General features: G+C 55.7%; 1 protein-coding gene across 1 annotated transcript in view; it reads right to left on the bottom strand.

Moving 5' to 3' along the window:
- Window positions 1–19,055, bottom strand: part of PLA2G4A (phospholipase A2 group IVA) — a 100,771-nt gene that overhangs the window by 59,930 nt on the left and 21,786 nt on the right. Inside the window, exons 3-6 of the mRNA XM_056106615.1 lie at window positions 15,982–16,063; window positions 7,848–7,996; window positions 7,184–7,297; window positions 3,259–3,296 (exon numbers count right to left, since the gene is read on the bottom strand). Of these exons, the coding sequence (XP_055962590.1) occupies window positions 3,259–3,296; window positions 7,184–7,297; window positions 7,848–7,996; window positions 15,982–16,063 (383 nt within the window). The remainder of the gene's footprint in view (window positions 1–3,258; window positions 3,297–7,183; window positions 7,298–7,847; window positions 7,997–15,981; window positions 16,064–19,055) is intronic.

Here is a 19,055-nt window from a genome sequence, read left to right as displayed (position 1 = left end):
ACGCTTTCACACTCACACTCATACTCATGCACGCGCGCGCACACACACACACACACACGGCAGCCCTGAGTACCCAGAGCAAGACTTCAACTAATTAATTAATAAACTGGGGGCCACACCCAGCAGTGCTCAGGGATCACCCCTGGTGGTGCTGGAGGGGAGCCCCATGGGATGAGGGGATCACGCCCATCTTGGCTGCTGACACAGCAAGTCCCTTAATTCTGTACTATCACTCAGGACTTTTTTGGGGGGTGTGCACAGGCCGTGCTCAGGCCTACTCCTGGTTTTGTGCTCAGGGGGCCCCGTGGGGTGCCGGGGATGGAACCCAGGTCTGTTTCGTGCAAGGCAAGTGTCCTAACCACTACACTACCTCTCCAGCCCCTAGACAAGACTCTGTAAACGCAGATGTTCCAAGGCACGTCTCCTGGGGCTCAACAGCCGACAGGCCGTCCCGTGGGCCAAAGACTGCGGTGGCGAGAGCCAGAGGGGAAACCCTGGGCTCCTCACGGCGGGGGGGAGCTTCCTGGCAACAGCTCTGGCAAAACTCCTCCCAGGAGCCGGCCAGGGCACCCGAGACACAGTTCCCAGTACCTCTCGGGTGCGGAAACCCGTCTAGCCCCTCCCAGAATTGCTGGGGCGGAACCCAGCTCTGCCCAGAGGGGGCCACATGGTGGTCTGGGCTCGAGTTCACCAGCCCCTGAAGCCAGAAGCAGCCAGAGAAGAGTCGCCCAAGCACCCCAGGACACCTCTGGGCAGGAGAACAGAGTCGGCCAAGGAGGGCTCTGGGCAGGAGCAAGAACTGAGTCGGCCCGAGGAGATCTCTGAGCAGAACTGAGTTGGCTGAGATCTCTGAGCAGGAGAACTGGAGTTGGCCCAAGGAGCTTCTGAGCAGGAAAACTGAGTCGGCCCAAGGAGGTCTCTGAGCAGGAGCGAGAACTGAGTCGGCCTGAGGAGGTCTCTGAGCACCAATGGCCTCTCCTGGACCTCGGATGCATTAGCTCTGATTCAGGAATTTAAATGTCTTATTGTATATAATAAAAGACAAAGTTCTGGATCTACAACCACAGGACAGCAGGGAGGGTGCGGGCCTTGCATGCCTTTGTCCTGGGACCAATCTGTGGCATCCCATAGGGTCCTTTGAGCCCCACCAGGAGTCCAGCCCTGAGCACAGAGCCAGGAGTCAACCCTGAGCACCACCAGGGTGCCAGGGCCAAAAATACACACACACACACACTACAAAACATGGGAAATTGAACTTTCTTTTAAAAGATAACTTCCAATTTTGAGTCAAGGCGTAACTTAACATACACCAGTGGAGTTTAATTAGACTTCATTATAAGTATGATTTACGAACAGATGCTCATTCGTAGATGTTTTTTACATTTTTTTCCGTGTGCCCCCTAATTCTACCTAATATTATACTCACTGAAAAAGTGAAGAACATGAAACCAAAGCACTTTCAAATACACGTATTTCTAATCATACCAAAGTTGCCACGTTTGGATTTTTTTGTTTTGTTTTGTGTTTTTGGTTTTGGTTGTTGGGCCACACTGAGTAGTGCTCCTGGGTCACTCCTGGTTCTGCGCCCAGGAATCAACCCTGTGGAGCCTACGGGAGGGCGGGGACGTCCCCAGAGAAGGAAGCCCCCTGCCCTCTGTACAGTATGGAAGTCACAGGCCCCAGGCCATAATCACCTAACTTAGAAGGTGTCTGTCAAGGGGGCCGGCAGGGGCTGGTGGGGGTTCCGGAAGGGGCCTGGAACCCAGGTGGGGGGAACAAGCCCGGAGGCAGGCCTGTGATGGAACACGGCAGCCAAAGCCCAGAGAAGAATGACTCTAACTCACAGGATTTTCACAAAGTAAAATTTGGGGAAAAAAGAAGTAGGCTCTTGGGACTGGAGAGATAGCACAGCGGGTAGGGCGTTTGCCTTGCACGTGGCTGACCCGGGTTCGATTCCCAGCATCCCATAGGGTCCCCTGAGCACCGCCAGGAGTAACTCCTGAGTGCAGAGCCAGGAGGAACCCCTGTGCATCGCTGGGTGTGACCCAAAAAGAAAAAAAAAAAAAGAAGTAGAAGAGAAACAGGAATGAGCAGACCTGCCAACCTGCGTGACGCTGACGTGAGGTGTGTATCAGGGACAGGGAGTCAGGCCAGGCGCTGTGGGCGTCTCTCAGAGGACCTCACAGCAACAGGGGAGTCCCAGGAGAAGAGGCAGCAGGGTCGGCACACTCCCAACGGCCCCGGCACCAAGCGTTACCCAGAAATGGAAGCCAGCGCCTTCACTCCTGAGACCCCCCCCAGAGCAAGAACTCAGACTCTGGGATGCCCTTGACCACTGGACACGGTGAGTCTCAAGGTCCCATTTCTTTTCTTTTTATTGAAAAAAAAAATCCTGGGGGCCAGAGAGATAGAACAGTGGGCAGCGCCCTGTCCTGGTATGGACCCCAGGAGGGTTCACCCCAGCCCACAGGAATTGATCCTTGAGCACAGGGTCAGGTGTGAGGCCCGAGAACAATCAAAGAAAGAAAAGAATTCCCATTTCCTCTCTCTGCGGTCTCCCACGGCCGTGAGTGACCTGATTCAACAGGAGAAAGTGAGTGGGCAGGGGTGAAAACACAGCCGGGACTGACCAGGGCCCACCCCGGCACCACACTGGTCCTGTGAGCATGGCCAGGAGTGACCTCTGAGCACAGACTCAGGTGTCAGCCCTGAGAACTGCTGGGTGTGACCCCCAAACAAACAAACAAACCCAAAACAAGAATAGAAAGAAAATTAAAATACCTGCACTCCGTTCTATGCGGAGATGCAGAATGAGGGAAAAGACGCGATCCACTGTTTCTCGGGGCTGGAGAGAGACAGTGGACAGGACACGCAGACCCGAGTCTGGTCCCCGCTATCCTGCCTGGTCCCATCCCATCCCTGTGGCCCCCTTCCCTGCAGAGTCAGGAATAACCCCTGAGCATCACCGGGTGTCATCACCCAAACCAATAGTGAATCAACAGAAGGACTATTCCTGACATCTATTAATTACCAAACTACAGGAAAACTAAGCCAATCAATGAGCAGATGGATTAACCGTTTCTTCAAATGTTGTAGGCATGCAAGAGGAAATCCAAGAAGCAATCTTTTGAGGCACTTCCACACACCAAAGCTGTCAGATTTATTGCGCAGTGGCCAATCCTCTCACAACCGAACAGCTCAGCAACTCACATGATATTTTACCTCCAAAGTAAACAAGTAAGTAATAAGTGGACTTACCAAACTTCAAGAGACACTTCCAGAATCATTTCAGTGACCTAAAATGGATATACCAGCCAGATCAGCTCAGCGAGTGGTGTGAATGCCAGAGACGTTCTCCTGGGCCACCTGGACCGCAGCTGTGACTCCTCCACCCCTGCACGGCCCCTTTCTTCACCCCTGCGTGGCCCCTCCCTCCACCCCTGTGTGGCCCCTCCCTCCTCCTCTGCACAACCCTTTCCTTCATCCCTGCACAACCCCCTTTCTCCACCCCTGCATGACGCCCTGCCTCCACCGCTGCACCTCTTCCTCCACCCCTGCATGACCCTCTCCCTCCACCCCTGCACAACCACTTCCCTCCTCCCCTGCACGACCCCCTCCACCTCTGCACGGCCCCCTCCCCCTCCACCACTACAAGTCCCCTCCCCCCACCTCGGCACACCCCCCTCCCTCCACCCCTGAACGACCTTCCTCCACCCCTGCACAACCCCTCCCTCCACTCCTTTATGACTTCCTCCCTCCACCCCTGCACCTCTTCCTCCACCCCTGCACAATCCCTTCCTTCACCCCTGCACGACCGACCCCCTCCTCCACCCCTGCACGACCCCCTCCCTCCACCCCTGCACGCTCCCTCCCTCCACTCCTGCATGCCCCCCCTCCAACCCTGCATGCGCTCTTCCTCCACCCCTGCACAGGCCCCTCCCCGTCCACCACTGCAAGCCCCCTCCCTCCACTCCTGCATGACCTCTTCCTCCACCTCTGCACGATCCCCTCCCTCCACCCCTGCATGACCTCCTCCCCCACCCCTGCACGACCTCCTCTCCCTCCACCCCTGCACAACCTCTTCCTCCACCCCTGCACAACCCCTCCCTCCACTCCTATATGACTTCCTCCCTCCACCCCTGCACCTCTTCCTCCACCCCTGCACAATCCCTTCCTTCACCCCTGCACGACCGACCCCCTCCACCCCTGCACGACCCCCTCCCTCCACCCCTGCACGCTCCCTCCCTCCACTCCTGCATGCCCCTCCCTCCAACCCTGCATGCGCTCTTCCCCCACCCCTGCACAGGCCCCTCCCCGTCCACCACTGCAAGCCCCCTCCCTCCGCTCCTGCATGACCTCTTCCTCCACCTCTGCACGATCCCCTCCCTCCACCCCTGCATAACCTCCTCCCCCACCCCTGCACGACCTCCTCTCCCTCCACCCCTGCACAACCTCTTCCTCCAACCCTGCATGACCCCCTCCCTCCTCCCCTGCACAACCCCCTCCCTCCATCCCTTCACAGGCCCCTCCCCCACCCCTGCACGACCCCTCCATCCACCCCTGCACAGGCCCCTCCCCCACCCCTGCACGCCCCCTTTCTCCACCCCTGCATGACCCCCTCCCTCCACCCCTGCACGACTCCCTCCCTCCACCCCTGCACGACCCCCTCTCCATCTCTGCACACCACCCTCCTCCCACCCCCCGCAAGACCCCCTCCCTCCACCCCTGCACGACCTCCTTCTCCACCCCTGCACGACCTCCTCTCTTTCAACCCCTGCACAACCTCTTCTTCCACCCCAGCACGACCCCCTCTCTCCTTCCCTGCACAGGCCCCTCCCCCTCCACCACTGCAAGCCCCCTCCCCCCTCCCCTGCACAGTCTGTTTCCTTGCAAAACCCCATCCTCTCCACTCTGATATGGCCCCTTCATCCCTGCACAGACACTACTCCTCTTCACCCTTACAAAGACTCCCCTCCCCTCCACCCCTGCGTGGTCCTGTCTCCCCTATCCCTGGATGGCCCTCCTCCCCTCGCCTCTGCAGAGACCTCCCTCCGTTTCATTCCTGCACGGACCCTCCCCTTCACCCTGGGGGCTCCCCTGAACCCCTGCAGGCCCCTTCCTTTCAAGCCCAGCACAGGCCAAATCCCAGCCCTTTCTCTGGGAGCACGACTCGGCACCCCACACCAACACACCTTAGGAGGTGGCCAGAGAGCCCAGCATATGGGGGGGGGGGGGCTGTGTGTCTCCACGGCAGGCCCTGAGCCTGGCCATTCCACACGGTAGGACACACCAGAGCACCCGTATTTCTCAGGACACACAGCGGGGAGCAATGCGGCATCCACACCCTGGGCAGGGGGACAGACTCCACAGGACAGACGCTGCTCAGGGATACGTGGACAGGAAACGGGCCTCGGGACACCGAGCAGCTTCTGCCCGCAAAGGGACCGGCAGCCAGAACCCAAGGAGTCCCCAGGTCACCTGACAAAAGGGCCGGGATCTAGATACGAGAAACGCTGGCCGAGTTGGACAGGAGAAGTCCGGCCAGCCCCATCCAGACACGGGGGCACGACAGACACCCCCCTCTCCAAAGACACACAACGGTCAGAGGTGCGTGGGAGAAACCTGGTGTCACTGAGCATCGGGGAACTGACAGAAGAACAACGGGACGCGACCTCGCCTCCTCAGCACGGGAACGGGAAAACCCGCGCTGGCCTGAAGGGGAGCCTCAGCCACCACCGCCAGGCCGGCGTTGTGGGAGAACGGCAAGGCGCTGCCCAGACACGGGGCATGAGCTCTGCCGGGCCCAGCAGCCCACTCAGGTGCCCTCACACGCTCATCCTGATCTGACTTATCCCACTCTGCTCCCCAGTTTCAAATCGGAATCCGGGAGGGGGGCCTATGGCAGGGAGAGATCTGAGGCTAGGGCCTGGGGCGCAGATGGTGGGGATGCGGAAGGCCGGCCCAGGTGACCCCCATCAGAACACCCCCTGCCCCCTCCCCCATCCGGTTCTCTGCACCCCGGCCCTGTGGCTGACATTTCACAGTGGAAATTCGTGAATCTGCTTCCTGGAACAGTCAACGTGCAAGGTTCACTCCGCCAAGCTTTTCTAGGGCTCGATTGGAGCCGAACACATGACTGAAATGTCAAAGATGGGAGGGACAGTCCAGAGGTTAAAGCATTGGCCAAGCACGTGGCAGACCCCAGCTCAATGCCCCAGCACCAGCCACGGTCCCCAAGCACCAGGAATGACTCCTGAATAGAGCCAGGAGCAGCCCTGAGCATCCCTGGGTGTGTCCTCCCACCCCCCAATAAGCAGATTGGGGACAAAAATGGAGCTGGAGAAGTAGCACTGGAGGGAGGGTGCTTGCCTCGTACATGGCCCACCCGGGTTCGATCCCCGGCATCCCATACGGTCCCCTGAGCACCGCCAGGAGTGATTCCTGAGTGCAGAGCCGGGAGTCAGCCCTGAGCACAGTTGAATGTGGCCTCCCATGAGAGAAAACAAAGCAAAGAAGCAGATGGACATTTCAGAACTGACACCAGCCTGGAAATTCAAAGACAGCAACAACCTTCCTCCACTCCGGCCCTCATTAGTTCAGAATTGTCTGAAGCAGAAATGTTTCCACAGACATTTAATTACTTATGAAGTTTTTATTTATTTATTTTTTCCTTTTTTGGGGTCATACCTGGCGATGCACAGGGGTTCCTCCTGGCTCTGCACTCAGGAGTTACTCCTGGCGGTGCTCAGGGGACCCTGTGGGATGCTGGGAATCGAACCCGGGTTGGCCGCGTGCAAGGCAAACGCCCTCACCACTGTGCTATCACTCCAGCCTCCCCCCTTTTTTTAAAAGTAGGAGCACTGCTATTTATTCAGCCATTGATTAAGCTAGGAATCCCAGTCTTTTTTTTTTTCTTTTTGAGTCACACCTGGCGATGCTCAGGGCTGACTCCTGGCTCTGCACTCAGGAATCACCCCTGGCGGTGCTCAGGGGACCATATGGGATGCTGGGAATCGAACCCGGGTCGGCCACGTGCAAGGCAAACGCCCTACCCTCTGTGCTATCTCTCCAGCCCCTACTTATGGAGATTTTAAACAATGAAACGTGCATCTGAATGAAGGAAGGGCTAAGACGTCTGAGTTTCCTGGGCTTCACCATCACCAAATTGGAGCGACGCACTTACTTGGTTGAACACCAAAGGCACCTCTTTCTTCTCTCCCACTTTCACGGAGGAGACGGGGAAGGTGGCTGTCCCCAGCGTCTCATCCATGACGTAGTTGGCATCCATCAGCGTGATCTGCAGAGAGAAGACGGCACACCGGCCTTGGGAAACAGCATCTAAGATTTCCACCACCTTGGGCTGCAGCGACAGCACAGCAGGGAGAGTGTTGGCCTGACACACAGCCGACCCGGGTTCAATCCCCAGCATCATCCCATAGGGTCCCCCAAGCACTGCCAGGAGTGACTCCTGAGTGCAGAACCGGGAGTCAGCCCTGAGCAATTCTAGCTCCCTCCAAAAAATAAATGAGATAGATTAGTGTCTGAGAGACAGCACAGCAGGGAGGGCGTTTGCCTTGCATGTGGTTGGCCCTGGTTCGATCCCCGGCATCCCATAGTGATTCCTGAGTGCAGAGCCAGGAGTCAGCCCTGAGCACCACCAGGCGTGGCTCAAAGGCAAAGCGGAACAGATAATGTTCCCTCAAAGGACGGGAGCACAGGGGTCCTGCGGCCCACCAGACCTCTCTATGCCCCGACAGCTGGCCCGGACCCAAGCCCACAGCTGGCCTTCATCCCCCCACTGCAGAGAGGCAGGGGAGGCCCCTCAGAGCGCCCCAGAACTCACTCACCTCCAACACGTTGTCCTGATTCGGGTCCAGGATGAACTCGAAGGTCTCGTTCCACACGGGGTTCACGTCATTGTTGAGATGCCGGGTTCTCTTCCGGCTGTCCGGGGTGGCCGAGATGAACAGCTCCACGTAGGGGTCAGGGGTGTCCACTGCGGACGGCAGGGGCATGTGAGGAGGTCACCCTGGATGGCTCAGCCCAGGTGGCTGCAGTGACCTGCCCGGTGACCCCCACATGGCCCAGCAGAGAGGGGTCACAATGTGGGAGTCAAGGAGAACCAGCAGGAGCAGAGCTCAGCGGGGGGCTGGCCGGGCACACGGCCCACCTGGGTTAGAGCCTGGCGTCCCACAGGGCCCCTGAGCACCCCAGGAGTGGACCCCTGAGCACAGAGCAGGAGTCAGTCCTGAGCATCATTGAGTATGGCCTCACCCGCGCCCCCAAAAGAGAAACAGAAAAGCAAGACCGCTCTACCCAGCACTGGAGGGAGAACCCCTTGGCTCTGGCTGAGGGGCACTGTCCAGACCTGGGCTGCAGAGCGGGAGGTCTGTCTGCTCCTGCCTCTCCCTCCCCTTCCCTGGGCGCTCAACAATGCTCAGAGCCACAGCCAACGTGAGCAGACGCTGCTCGGGCTCACACCTACTCACTCCCACATCTGCAGTGCACGGAAGGCGAGTGTGGGTGTGAGGTGTTCGGGCGACAGAAAGTGGGCCCCAGACACAGTAACCCCGCACAATATGCCACGCCTGCACAAAACCACACCTGTACAATACTGCACCATCCAACACCGCACCTGTACAAAACCGCACCATACAACATCACACCTGTACAATATTGCACCACACAACACCGCACCTGTACAACATTTTACCATACAACACTGCACCTCTACAATACTGCACCACACAACATCGCACCTGCACAACACTGCACTATACAACACTGTGCCTGTAGGAAGTACCTGGTCCTGGTGTGGCCCACCGTGACTCTCCTACATAGATGTGACAGGGGATTTGGCCATGCAGTGCCCGCAACTTGTCCCAGGGCAGTCCCGGGCACCACACAGAGTTCCCCGAGCACTGGCAAGGAAGACCCTGAGCACAGTCAGGAGTAAGTCCCAAGCACCACTGGATGAAACCTCAAGCCTGATCATAAGAGTCGCACTGTCCTCCCGTTGTTCATCGATTGGCTCGTACGGACACCAGGAACGTCTCCATGGTGAGACTTGTTGTGACTGTGTTTGGCATCTCGAAGATGCCACGGGATGACCTGGGCCCTTCCTGGCTGACCTCAGCCGTGTTGGCTCGGGACCCAGCCAAGAACCATCTCAGCTCCCCCTCTCCTATTTTAACATAGCCGACCAGGGTTCAATCCTCGGCATCCCATTGGGTCGCCCGAGCACTGCTAGGAGTAATTCCTGAGTGCAGAGCCAGGAGTGAACTCTGAGCACAGAGCCAAGACCTTGAGCACAGGATCAGGAGTCATCCCTGAGCACAGAGCCAGGAGTCAGCCCTGAGCGCAGAGCCAGGAGTCAGCCCTGAGCACAGAGCCGGGCGTCACTGAGCACAGAGCCAGGGGTCAGCCCTGAGCACCACCAGGTACTCCTCAAAACCCAAAATTTATAAAGGGATAGAAATAAAAATAAATAAATTTCGGGCCTTCAGAGGACATGGAACCAAGATCCTTTCCAGGGGAAAGGACAGAAGTTCCCCTGCGGCAGAGGGATAAGGCAGCATCAGACCCACACTCAGAGCTGAGGGAGCAGAAGCCCGAGCACTGTGCGGGGAGGGGAGAGCCGGCCTCGGTGGGAGGCGAGCTTAGGGTTCTGGTGACTTAGCGTTTACAGAAACGGCAGAATTCTGTGCCGCTTGCGTGAGAAGCGGCGTGACTACATTGTGGAAGAATCTCAGGATTTATGAATGTAATCAGGCGACAGGTGTGAGGCATTTATGCTTATTTATCTAACCCCCTCACGGACAATGTCTGGACTCATGAAAATCCTCTGTAGAGAAAAAAACATAATCTCAGGAATCCGGCTCCACTGTGACTATTTGGTCTTTCAAGGTTCATAAATACTCGTTTTGGAGGATCTAGTTTGGGGGTCAGTGTCTGCATAAGCTGAACTGCTAGTTTGGGTTTGTCTTGGTTCTGGGGTTACCCCTGAGCCGCTCCTGGCCCTGCACTCAGGAATCCCTCCTGGCAGTGCTCGGGGGACCCTTTGGGATGCCGGGGATAGGACCTGGGTTGGCCGCGTGCCAGGCAAATGCCCTCCCCACTGGGCTATCGCTCCAGCCCCAAAGGAACCAATCTCGGTGTCGGAAGGAAGGAGTGACTGTCCAGCTGTCCAGGCACCGGGCAGCAGGTGGACACGGGCCCCCTCAAACCGCCAGAGCCGAAACCCTCAGAAGCAACCTTGTGCCTCTTTAAAGAAAGACGCCTGCAGGGGAGAGGAGCGGAGAGAAGAGGTGTGGGCGTCTCCCGGAATCCCAGAGCTCAGGTCAGCCTCTGCTGGCTCTGTCCTTACCGCTAAGGAGTCTGCTTGGTTTTGTTGTTGGTGTTGTTGTTTGTTTGTTTTGTTTTGTTTTTTACTTATTTATTTTGTTATTAGTGAGACACCATGAGGTACGGTTGGAAAACAGTATGGACGATTCTCAAGAAATTAGAAATCGAGCTCCCATTTGACCCAGCAATACCACTCCTGGGAATATATCCCAGAGAGGCAAAAAGATATAGTGGAAGTGACGTCTGCACGTGTTTGTTCACTGCAGCACTGTTTACAATAGCCAGAATCTGGAAAAAAACTGAGTGCCTGAGAACAGATGACTGGTTAAAGAAACTTTGGTACATCTACACAACGGAGTAGTATGTAGCTGTTAGAAAAGATGAAGTCATGAAATTTACATACAAGTGGTACTACATGGAAAGTATCATGCTAAGCGAAATGAGTCAGGAAGAGAGGGACAGACATAGAAAGATTGCATTCATCTGGGGGACATAAAGTAACAAAATAGGAGATTAATACCCAAGAATAGCCGAGATCAGTACCAGGAATTTTACTCCATGGCTTAGAGGCCAGACAGACATGCTAGGGGAAAAGGGAGCTCAGATAGAGAAGGGAGCACCAAATAAAGGGTGTTGGGAGGATCCTCCCAGGAGGGGAGATGCATGTTGAAAGTAGACTATAGACCGAACAGGATTGCCACTCAATGCCTCTTTTGCAAACCGCAGCACCCCAAAGGAGAGAGAGAACAAAAGGGAATGTCCTGCCGCATAGGCAGGGTGGGATGGGCGGGATGGGTGGTGGGAGGGATATTGGGATTCGTGGTGGTGGAAAATGGGCACTGGTGGAGGGATGGGTATTTGATCATTGTATAATCGAAACTCAAGCACAAAAATCTGTAAGTCTACAACTGTACCTCATGGTGTTTCACTAATAAAAATTTAAAAAAAAAAGAAATTGAGCTCCCATTTGACCCAGCAATACCACTCCTGGGAATATATCCCAGAGAGGCAAAAAGGTATAGTCGAAGTGACATCTGCACTTGTTTGTTCATTGCAGCACTCTTTACAATAGCCAGAATCTGCTTGTTTGTGTTTAAGATTTCTGGGTTTTGCTAGAAAAACCAGTTTTGGTTTTGGTGGTGGGACCAGAACGTGCTCAGGGCTGACTCCTGACTCTGCATTCAGGGGTTCATCCTGGGGGTGGAGCTCTGCAGACCCTCCGGGGTGCAAGGCCAATGCCCGCCCCACCGTCGCAGCCCCTCCTGGAGAACTTCCATAAGCAAGCACGCCCAACTCCGCCCGCGGTGTTCTAAGGAACCAGGCTTCCCATAATCGCATGGGCACTGGTGGAGGGATGGGTACTCGATCATTTTATAACTGAAACCCAAGCACAAAAATTTGTAAGTCTACAACTGTACCTCATGGTGTTTCACTAATAAAAATTAAAAAGAAAAAAAAAGAATGTTAGCACAGAGGTAGGGTGTTTATCTTGCACACAGCCGGCCAGGCCGAGCCGGGTTCAATTCCTTTGCCCCACTCGGAGAGCCCGGCAAGCTACCGAGAGTATCTCGCCCGCACAGCAGAGCCTGGCAAGCTCCCCGTGACGTATTCGATATGCCAAACACAGTAACAACAAGTCTCACAACGGAGACGTTACTGGGCCCACTCGAGCAAATCGATGAACAACCGGAGGACTGTGACCGTGACCGTTATCCCACCACCTGCCACCATGACAACTTCTCAGAGACTCCGCGTCTGGGGTTCCACTTGACCCTTCACCTTTTGCACTGACCTCACGAGAGTCCTTTTCCCTCTTCTGGATTCCCACAAATTCAGTGACAAGGAGGGACTGGCTACCAAGTTTCTGTCTCCTGCCCCCCCCAAAAAAAAACCCTCAATAATAAAAAATATGGGATAACTTAAGTAAAGTAAAAAAGTAAAAAGGGCTGGAGCGATAGCACAGCGGGTAGGGCGTCTGCCTTGCACGCAGCCAACATGGCCGACCCGAGTTCGATTCCTCCGCCCCTCTCGGAGAGCCCGGCAAGCTACCGAGAGTATTCGATATGCCAGACACAGTAACAACAAAGTCTCCAATGGAGACGTTACTGGGCCCGCTCGAGGGATAACTTAAAGTAAAAAAAAAAAAAAACCAAGTTACAGATCTGGTCACAATTTAATGATCCTTCTCCCTCTCCCGCTCCTTTCCTTGACGTAGAGAAGTAACTGGATAACATCTTTAAGAGAAATTTTTTGAGTTCCTACTATGCTTGGCTTCATTTTTGTTGTTGTTTTTTGTGTTTTCTTTTTGGGTCACACCCGATGACGCTCAGGGCTTCCTCCAGGCTCTGAACTCAGGAATCACTCCTGGCGGTGCTCGGGGGGACCCTATGGGATGCTGGGAATCAAACCCGGGTCGGCCGCGTGCCAGGCCAACACCCTCCCCACTGTGCTATCACTCCGGCCCCTCATATTATTAATATTATCATCATTATTATTATTATTATTTGCTTTTTGGGTCACACCCAGTGATGTTCAGGGCTGACTACCAAGTCTGCACTCAGGAATCACTCCTGGTGGTGCTCGGGGGACCCTATGGGGTGCTGGGAATCGAACCCGGGTCGGCCATGTGCCAGGCCAACACCCTCCCCTCTGTGCTATCGCTCCAGCCCCCACATGGCTTTATTTTTTAAAGTCTCTTCTGTGAAACGAAAAGACACAAAACCACACTTTTTTAAAATTTTTTTTGAGTGTTCTAACTTGGTCCTTTCCCCAAACATAACTGGTTTCCAGCGGCCCCTGTGTTTACCATTTATTTTTACTTATGCGGTTTTGAGCCATACCCAGTGATGCCCAGGATGGAGCCTGCCAGGGCCCAAGGGACCGTCTGGGGGCTGGAGACCAAGGCTGGGCCGGCCACACGCACGCGGAGTAGCCACCCGCTGGACCTGCTCTCCAGCCCTGGGTCATCCTCTCTGAAGAGGGACCGGAGGTGAGCGTAAGCCCCGTGCACCCCCAATAAATAAAAAGAACCAGTGATCTCCTGGTCTGATAGCAAGCTCCCCGCGATTCCAGCTTGCCGAGCATGCCCACTCTCTGTCCCTGCTCTGAGCTGAGGCAGGGCAGCTGAAGTGTGGCCACCTTGGTGCTACTGATGGCCAATCTCCGCCTGAGAAGCAGCAAGAGCCCGTAGCGGGCTCCAGCAGCTTCAGCAGCCCAGCCTCAGCCATGCCCGCCCCGTCCAGCTGGCTAGCCAGAGGCCCGACTGCTTTGCATTGGGTGGCGGGCGGGTCTCACAGTCAAATGAGGCCAGCAGCTGGCCAGGGAGAGCCAGCAGGGCGGGGCAGCTCCACGTGGGAGAAGCCAAGCAGAGCGGCCGCCACTGGCCATTGGCCAGGGCTGGCCAGAGGGACGAGAGGAAGATGCCATCCAGGACACAGGGACTGGCCCCTCCCCTCCCCTGGGCGCTCATGGGGGCCTCCACCACTGGTGGGAGGGGCCCAAGGCTGGGGGGAGGGGACCGTGTGCGTCCAGCTAACACCCAGTCACCCGGAAGTACCGTGGGAGCTGTGAGCTCCTGCAAGGCCTGGACGTCTGGTGCCCTGCCCTGTTGGGCAGCCCACAGCCGGCCACTCAGAGAGCATCTTGGTCGGGGGAGCAGCTCACAGAGAAGCTTCAGGAAGCCGAGCACAGCGGGGAGGAGGGGTGTGCCCTACACAAGGCCGCCCCAAAGGACCCTGATCCCCGCCAGGAGTCAGCCCTGAGCACTGCAGGGAGTGAGCCCTGAGCACAGAACCGGGAGTCAGCCCTGAGCACAGATCCAGGAATCAGCCTTGAGCACAGAGCTGGGAGTCATCCCTGAGCACTGAGCCAAGAGTCATCCCTGAGCACAGAGCTGGGAGTCAGGCCTGAGCACTGAGCTGGGAGTCATTCCTGCGCACAGAGCCAGGAGTCAGCCTTGAGCACAGAGTCGGGAGTGAGCCCTGAGCACAGAGCCGGGAGTGAGCCCTGAGCACAGAGCTGGGAGTCAGCCCTGAGCACTGAGCCAGGAGTCAGCCTTGAGCACAGAGCCAGGAGTCAACTCTGAGCACAGAGCCCAAAGTGATCCCTGAGCACTGAGATGGGAGTTGTTCCTGAGCACTGATTCGGGAGTCAGACCTGAGCACTGAACTGGGAGTCAGCCCTGAGCACTGAGCCGGGAGTCAGCCCTGAGCTCTGCCAGAACCAAAGAAAAGCATTCCAGGAGCCAGTAGGAAAGGCTCAGCCCTGGAGAATGAGCCTCCCAAGAGAGCAGAGCCCGGCCCCAGAGACCCAGTGAGAGCAACGTCATGTCCCAGCTGAGAGGGTTGCCCAGAATGCACACGGGGTCCCACAGGGTCCCCCCAAACAGGCCCTGCCCGGGGCTTCTCCGGGGATAAGAGGTGCCAGGTCGGTTGGGGGGGAAGGCTCGGGACCCCCTTCCTGCTCTCATCTCGGCCTCGGCTGGGTTCTGTTTGGGGGCTCCACCCCCCCACACCCAGCTGGCTGTGTGCAAGGCTGACGCCCCCCCCAACCCTGTGCTGTCTCTTCACAGGGGGCTGGTCCGGGCTCCAGCCCTATCAAGGCCTTTGGCGTCCCTAATCTTATCAGGGGCCTAGAGATCAGAGAGGGCCTCAGGGTCCCCAGGGCCCAGCACCCTCAGGCTGCTCTGGGTCTGGGATTGCCGGAGGGGGCAGGGGGGTGCTCTGTACCGGCCTCGGGCCTATACGTCCCTGCCCAGTGCCACTGCCAGGGTGCCAGGGTGCCCGCCTCACCCTCTGCCTGCTTCAAAGGAGCGACCACATTCACAGATCCGAGGGACTCCCACCTCACGCCCAAGGAGCCCAGATACTAGGTTTGAACCGTTTTTTGGGTTTTTTTTTTTGTTTTTTTTTTTGCTTTTTGGGTCATTTCCGGTGATGCTCTGGGCTGACTCCTGGCCCTGCACTCAGGAATTATCCCTGGCGGTGCTCTGGGGACAACATGGGATGCTGGGATTCAAACCCGGGTTGGCCTTGTGCAAGGCAAACGCCCTCCCCGCTGTGCTATGGCTCCAGCCCCTGTGTTTTTTTTGTTTGTTTGTTTGTTTTGCTTTTTGTTTTTTTTGGTTTTTGCACACGGTGCATTTCCAATGTCTGTCGGAACAAATGTGGAAAAGGGGAGGGCCAGGGAGGGGAGGGGAGGGGAGGGGAGGGGAGGGCCAGGGAGGAGCGAGTACACAGGGAGGTCCCTGCCCAGTCCCATCCCTGGCATTGCTGAAGGGATCTCTGAGCACCGAGTCGGGAGCCGGCCCTGAGCGGGGGACGCAGGCTCTGCCCGACCCAGCTCTCCATGGGCCAGGGACCGTCTAGACAGCAGAGCCAGGACACCACCCTGTCCATGAGGGCCAGCCTGCCCGCCCAGCCTGCCTACTACCAGGCCAGGACACCCGTGTCAGGCCCACCAAGTGGACCCTGGTCGTGCCCTGAGGCGGCCCAGCAGAGTCTGGGGGGCCTGGGCAAGGCAAGGCCCAGGAGACGGCAGGTAAACCCCCCACACTGGCACTCGGGCAGCGAAGAGGGGCCCAGCTGGCCTGGCCACTGCGGGGCGACCCTGGGCTCCGCGTCTCCGCAGGAAACTTACGCAAGTCCCCGAAGGCGCCTTTGGTCACCTTGGTGGCCCGGAGCACTGTCACGGTGAGCTTGTGGGAGTACTGGTGCTCCACCTGCAAAGAAGAGACACGGTCACTCCACGTCCCGGGGGTGGGCAGCACACGGCCCCTCCCCGGCCACGGGCAGAGCCAGCGCACGCACCAGAAACATCTTCCAAGGCTGCAGATTGAGGACGGGAGGGAGGGCTGAGATCGTGCTTCAGAGTGACCCAGGCCCGGCCCGGGGCCCAAGAGGAGGCTGGGACAGGCCTGTGGCCACAGACCAGGAAGTGACACCTCCTGAGGCCCGGCGAGTTTGCATGCCACACTCGGGTTTGTTTCACTGTTTCTGGCCCCCGAGGGCCGGGCTGTCCCCTCCCCACCTGGCTCCGGGCCACACCCTGCATTGTTCAGCTCAGCTGTGCTCCGGGACCCTCCTCCGGCAGTGCTGGGAGATTGACAGCACCCAGGACCAAGCCCAGCTAGGTCCCGTGCAAGCCAGCGGCCCTAGGGCTCGATTTTCCTGAGTGACACCAGGAGACAGAACAGCTTCAGAACCTTTTATCCAGCGGGCTGGGGCCCAGCCAGCGCTCAGCACTTACTCCTGGCTCTGTGCTCGGGAGTCTCACCTATGGGCGCTCGGAGACCCCCGCGTGGGGCTGGAGATTGAACCTGGGCCGGCTGCACGCCTGGCTGTGATAAGGGTCCGCCCTGCACTGGTCATTGCTCCTCAAACAGGCCACAAATGGCTGTTAAGATTAACTCTGGGGGCTGAGAGATAGCACAGCGGGTAGGGCGTTTGCCTTGCACCCGGGTTCGATTCCCAGCATCCCATATGGTCCCCTGAGCACCGCCAGGTGTGACCCAAAAAGCAAAAAAAAAAAAAAAAAGATTAACCCTGAAGAGAAGCATGCTGAAAGTAGACTATAGACCAAACATGATTGCCACCCACTGCCTCTTTTGCAAACCACAGCACCCAAGAGGAGAGAGAGAACAAAAGGGAATGCCCTGCCACAGAGGCAGGGTGGGATGGGGGGATGGGGGGTGGGAGGGATACTGGGATCCGTGGTGGTGGGAAATGGGCCCTGGTGGAGGGATGGGTATTTGATCATTGTATAATCGAAACCCAAGCACAAAAATCTGTAAGTCTACAACTGTACCTCATGGTGTCTCACTATTAAAAATGTAAAAAAAAAAAATCTAATAAAATTTAGAGTTAATAGAGTTAATAGCAAAGGGGAAAAAAAAAGATTAACCCTGAAGCACTGATCGGAAACTACATGCGGCAATGAAAGAAAAGCTTCTCACGTGAAGAGTTCTCGCCGTCAGAGAATCAATACTACAACGACAACTAGGACAAAACATGATTTGGACAAACAGTGCTAACTTACTGAACGCCTCACCTAGCTAACTCAGCACCCAACAATTTCACCCACTCGGAGAGGAAGCAGGAAATCTGTGTTTGGGGAGTGGCTGAGAGTTTATCTTGAAGCCTGGGCACTTTGCTTAATCCTAGGGAAGGCTCACATTTTTTAAGCTACTATTTATTAAATGAAAATAAATATAAGGTCTCTTGACTAAAGAGTTATCTTGACTAAATTTGCGGACTTGCTTAATGATTAAAAACTCTGGGGCCTGAAGCCAGAGAAACAGCGGGGAGGGTACTTGCCTTGCATGTGGCTGACCTGGGTTCGATCCCTGGCACCCCACAGGTCCCCTGAGCACTGTCAGGGGTGATTCCTGAGCGCAGAGCCAGGAGTCCAGGTGTGACCCAAACATCCCCCTTAAAAAATATAACATAGGGGCTGGAGTGATAGCATAGCGGGTAGGGCGATTGCTTTGCACGCAGTCGACCGGGGTTCGATCCCCGGCATCCCATATGGTCCCCCAAGTAACCAGGAGTGATTCCTAAGCGCAGAGCCAGGAGTAACTCCTGAGCATTGCCAAGTGTGACCCAAAAAGCAAAATAATAATAATAATAAAATAATAAAATAAAAATTAAAAGTATCATTAAAAAATAACATAAAAACTAACTAAATACAAGCCACAGGGAAGCTTTGAAACTAAATGAAACTTATTTGAAACTAAATGAAAATAAACCTCCATTGTACCAAGACTTGAGGGCCGAAGTGACAGCATTCCTATGAAAGACCTTAAAATCGACCATCCAGTGTCGATTTTAGGAAACTCAAGAATGAAGGGTTGCGATAAATCCAAACTAAGCAAAAGAAAAACCTGAAACTTAGAGAAAAACATAGAGAAATTAATAGAGAAAAATCACTGAAACCAAAAGCTGGGTCCTAGAAAAGATTGATCATACCCTAGATGAATGTAATCTTTCCTCTCTGACTCATAAAAATAAAAAAAAATTTTTAAAAATTTAAAAAAGGCCCTCCCGTTGATCGTCAATTTGCTCGAGCGGGCCCAGTAACGTCTCCATTGGAGACTTTGTTGTTACTGTGTCTGGCATATCGAATACTCTCGGTAGCTTGCCGGGCTCTCCGAGAGGGGCGGAGGAATTGAACATTGATCCTTTTGTGACTCTCAATGTCGAAGAGGTTTCAAACTCCAACTCTACTGTAAAGGTAAAGGCCCGATTTGCTCGAGCGGGCCCAGTAACATCTCCATTGGAGACTTCGTTGTTACTGTATCTGGCATATCGAATACTCTCGGTAGCTTGCCGGGCTCTCCGAGAGGGGCGGAGGAATCGAACTCGGGTCGGCCATGTTGGCTGCGTGTAAGGCAGACGCCCTACCCGCTGTGCTATCGCTCCAGCCCTAAAAAAAGGGCTGATGCAAATTGCGTGATAAAAAAAATGATCATACCCTAGCCAGGAAACATGAAAAAAACACCCATTACAAGTACCATTAATGCATGAGGGAAATTTACTACAGATACTACAGTTCAAAAGTAGAGGAGAGGGCTGGAGCAGTAGTCCAGCGGGGAGGGCGTTGGCCTGGCATGCGGCCAACCGGTTCGATCCCTGGCATTCCATAGGGTCCCCCCCAAGCACTACCAGGAGTGATTCCTGAGTGCAGAGCCAGGAGTCAGCCCTGAGCATTGCTGG

Source organism: Sorex fumeus, unplaced genomic scaffold (assembly GCF_029834395.1).
Source record: "Sorex fumeus unplaced genomic scaffold, SorFum_2.1 ptg000135l, whole genome shotgun sequence".
In the NCBI taxonomy this organism is placed as follows: domain Eukaryota; kingdom Metazoa; phylum Chordata; class Mammalia; order Eulipotyphla; family Soricidae; genus Sorex; species Sorex fumeus.
The sequence above is the reverse complement of the archived record's forward strand: the minus strand, read 5'-3'. Positions and strand labels throughout refer to the sequence as shown.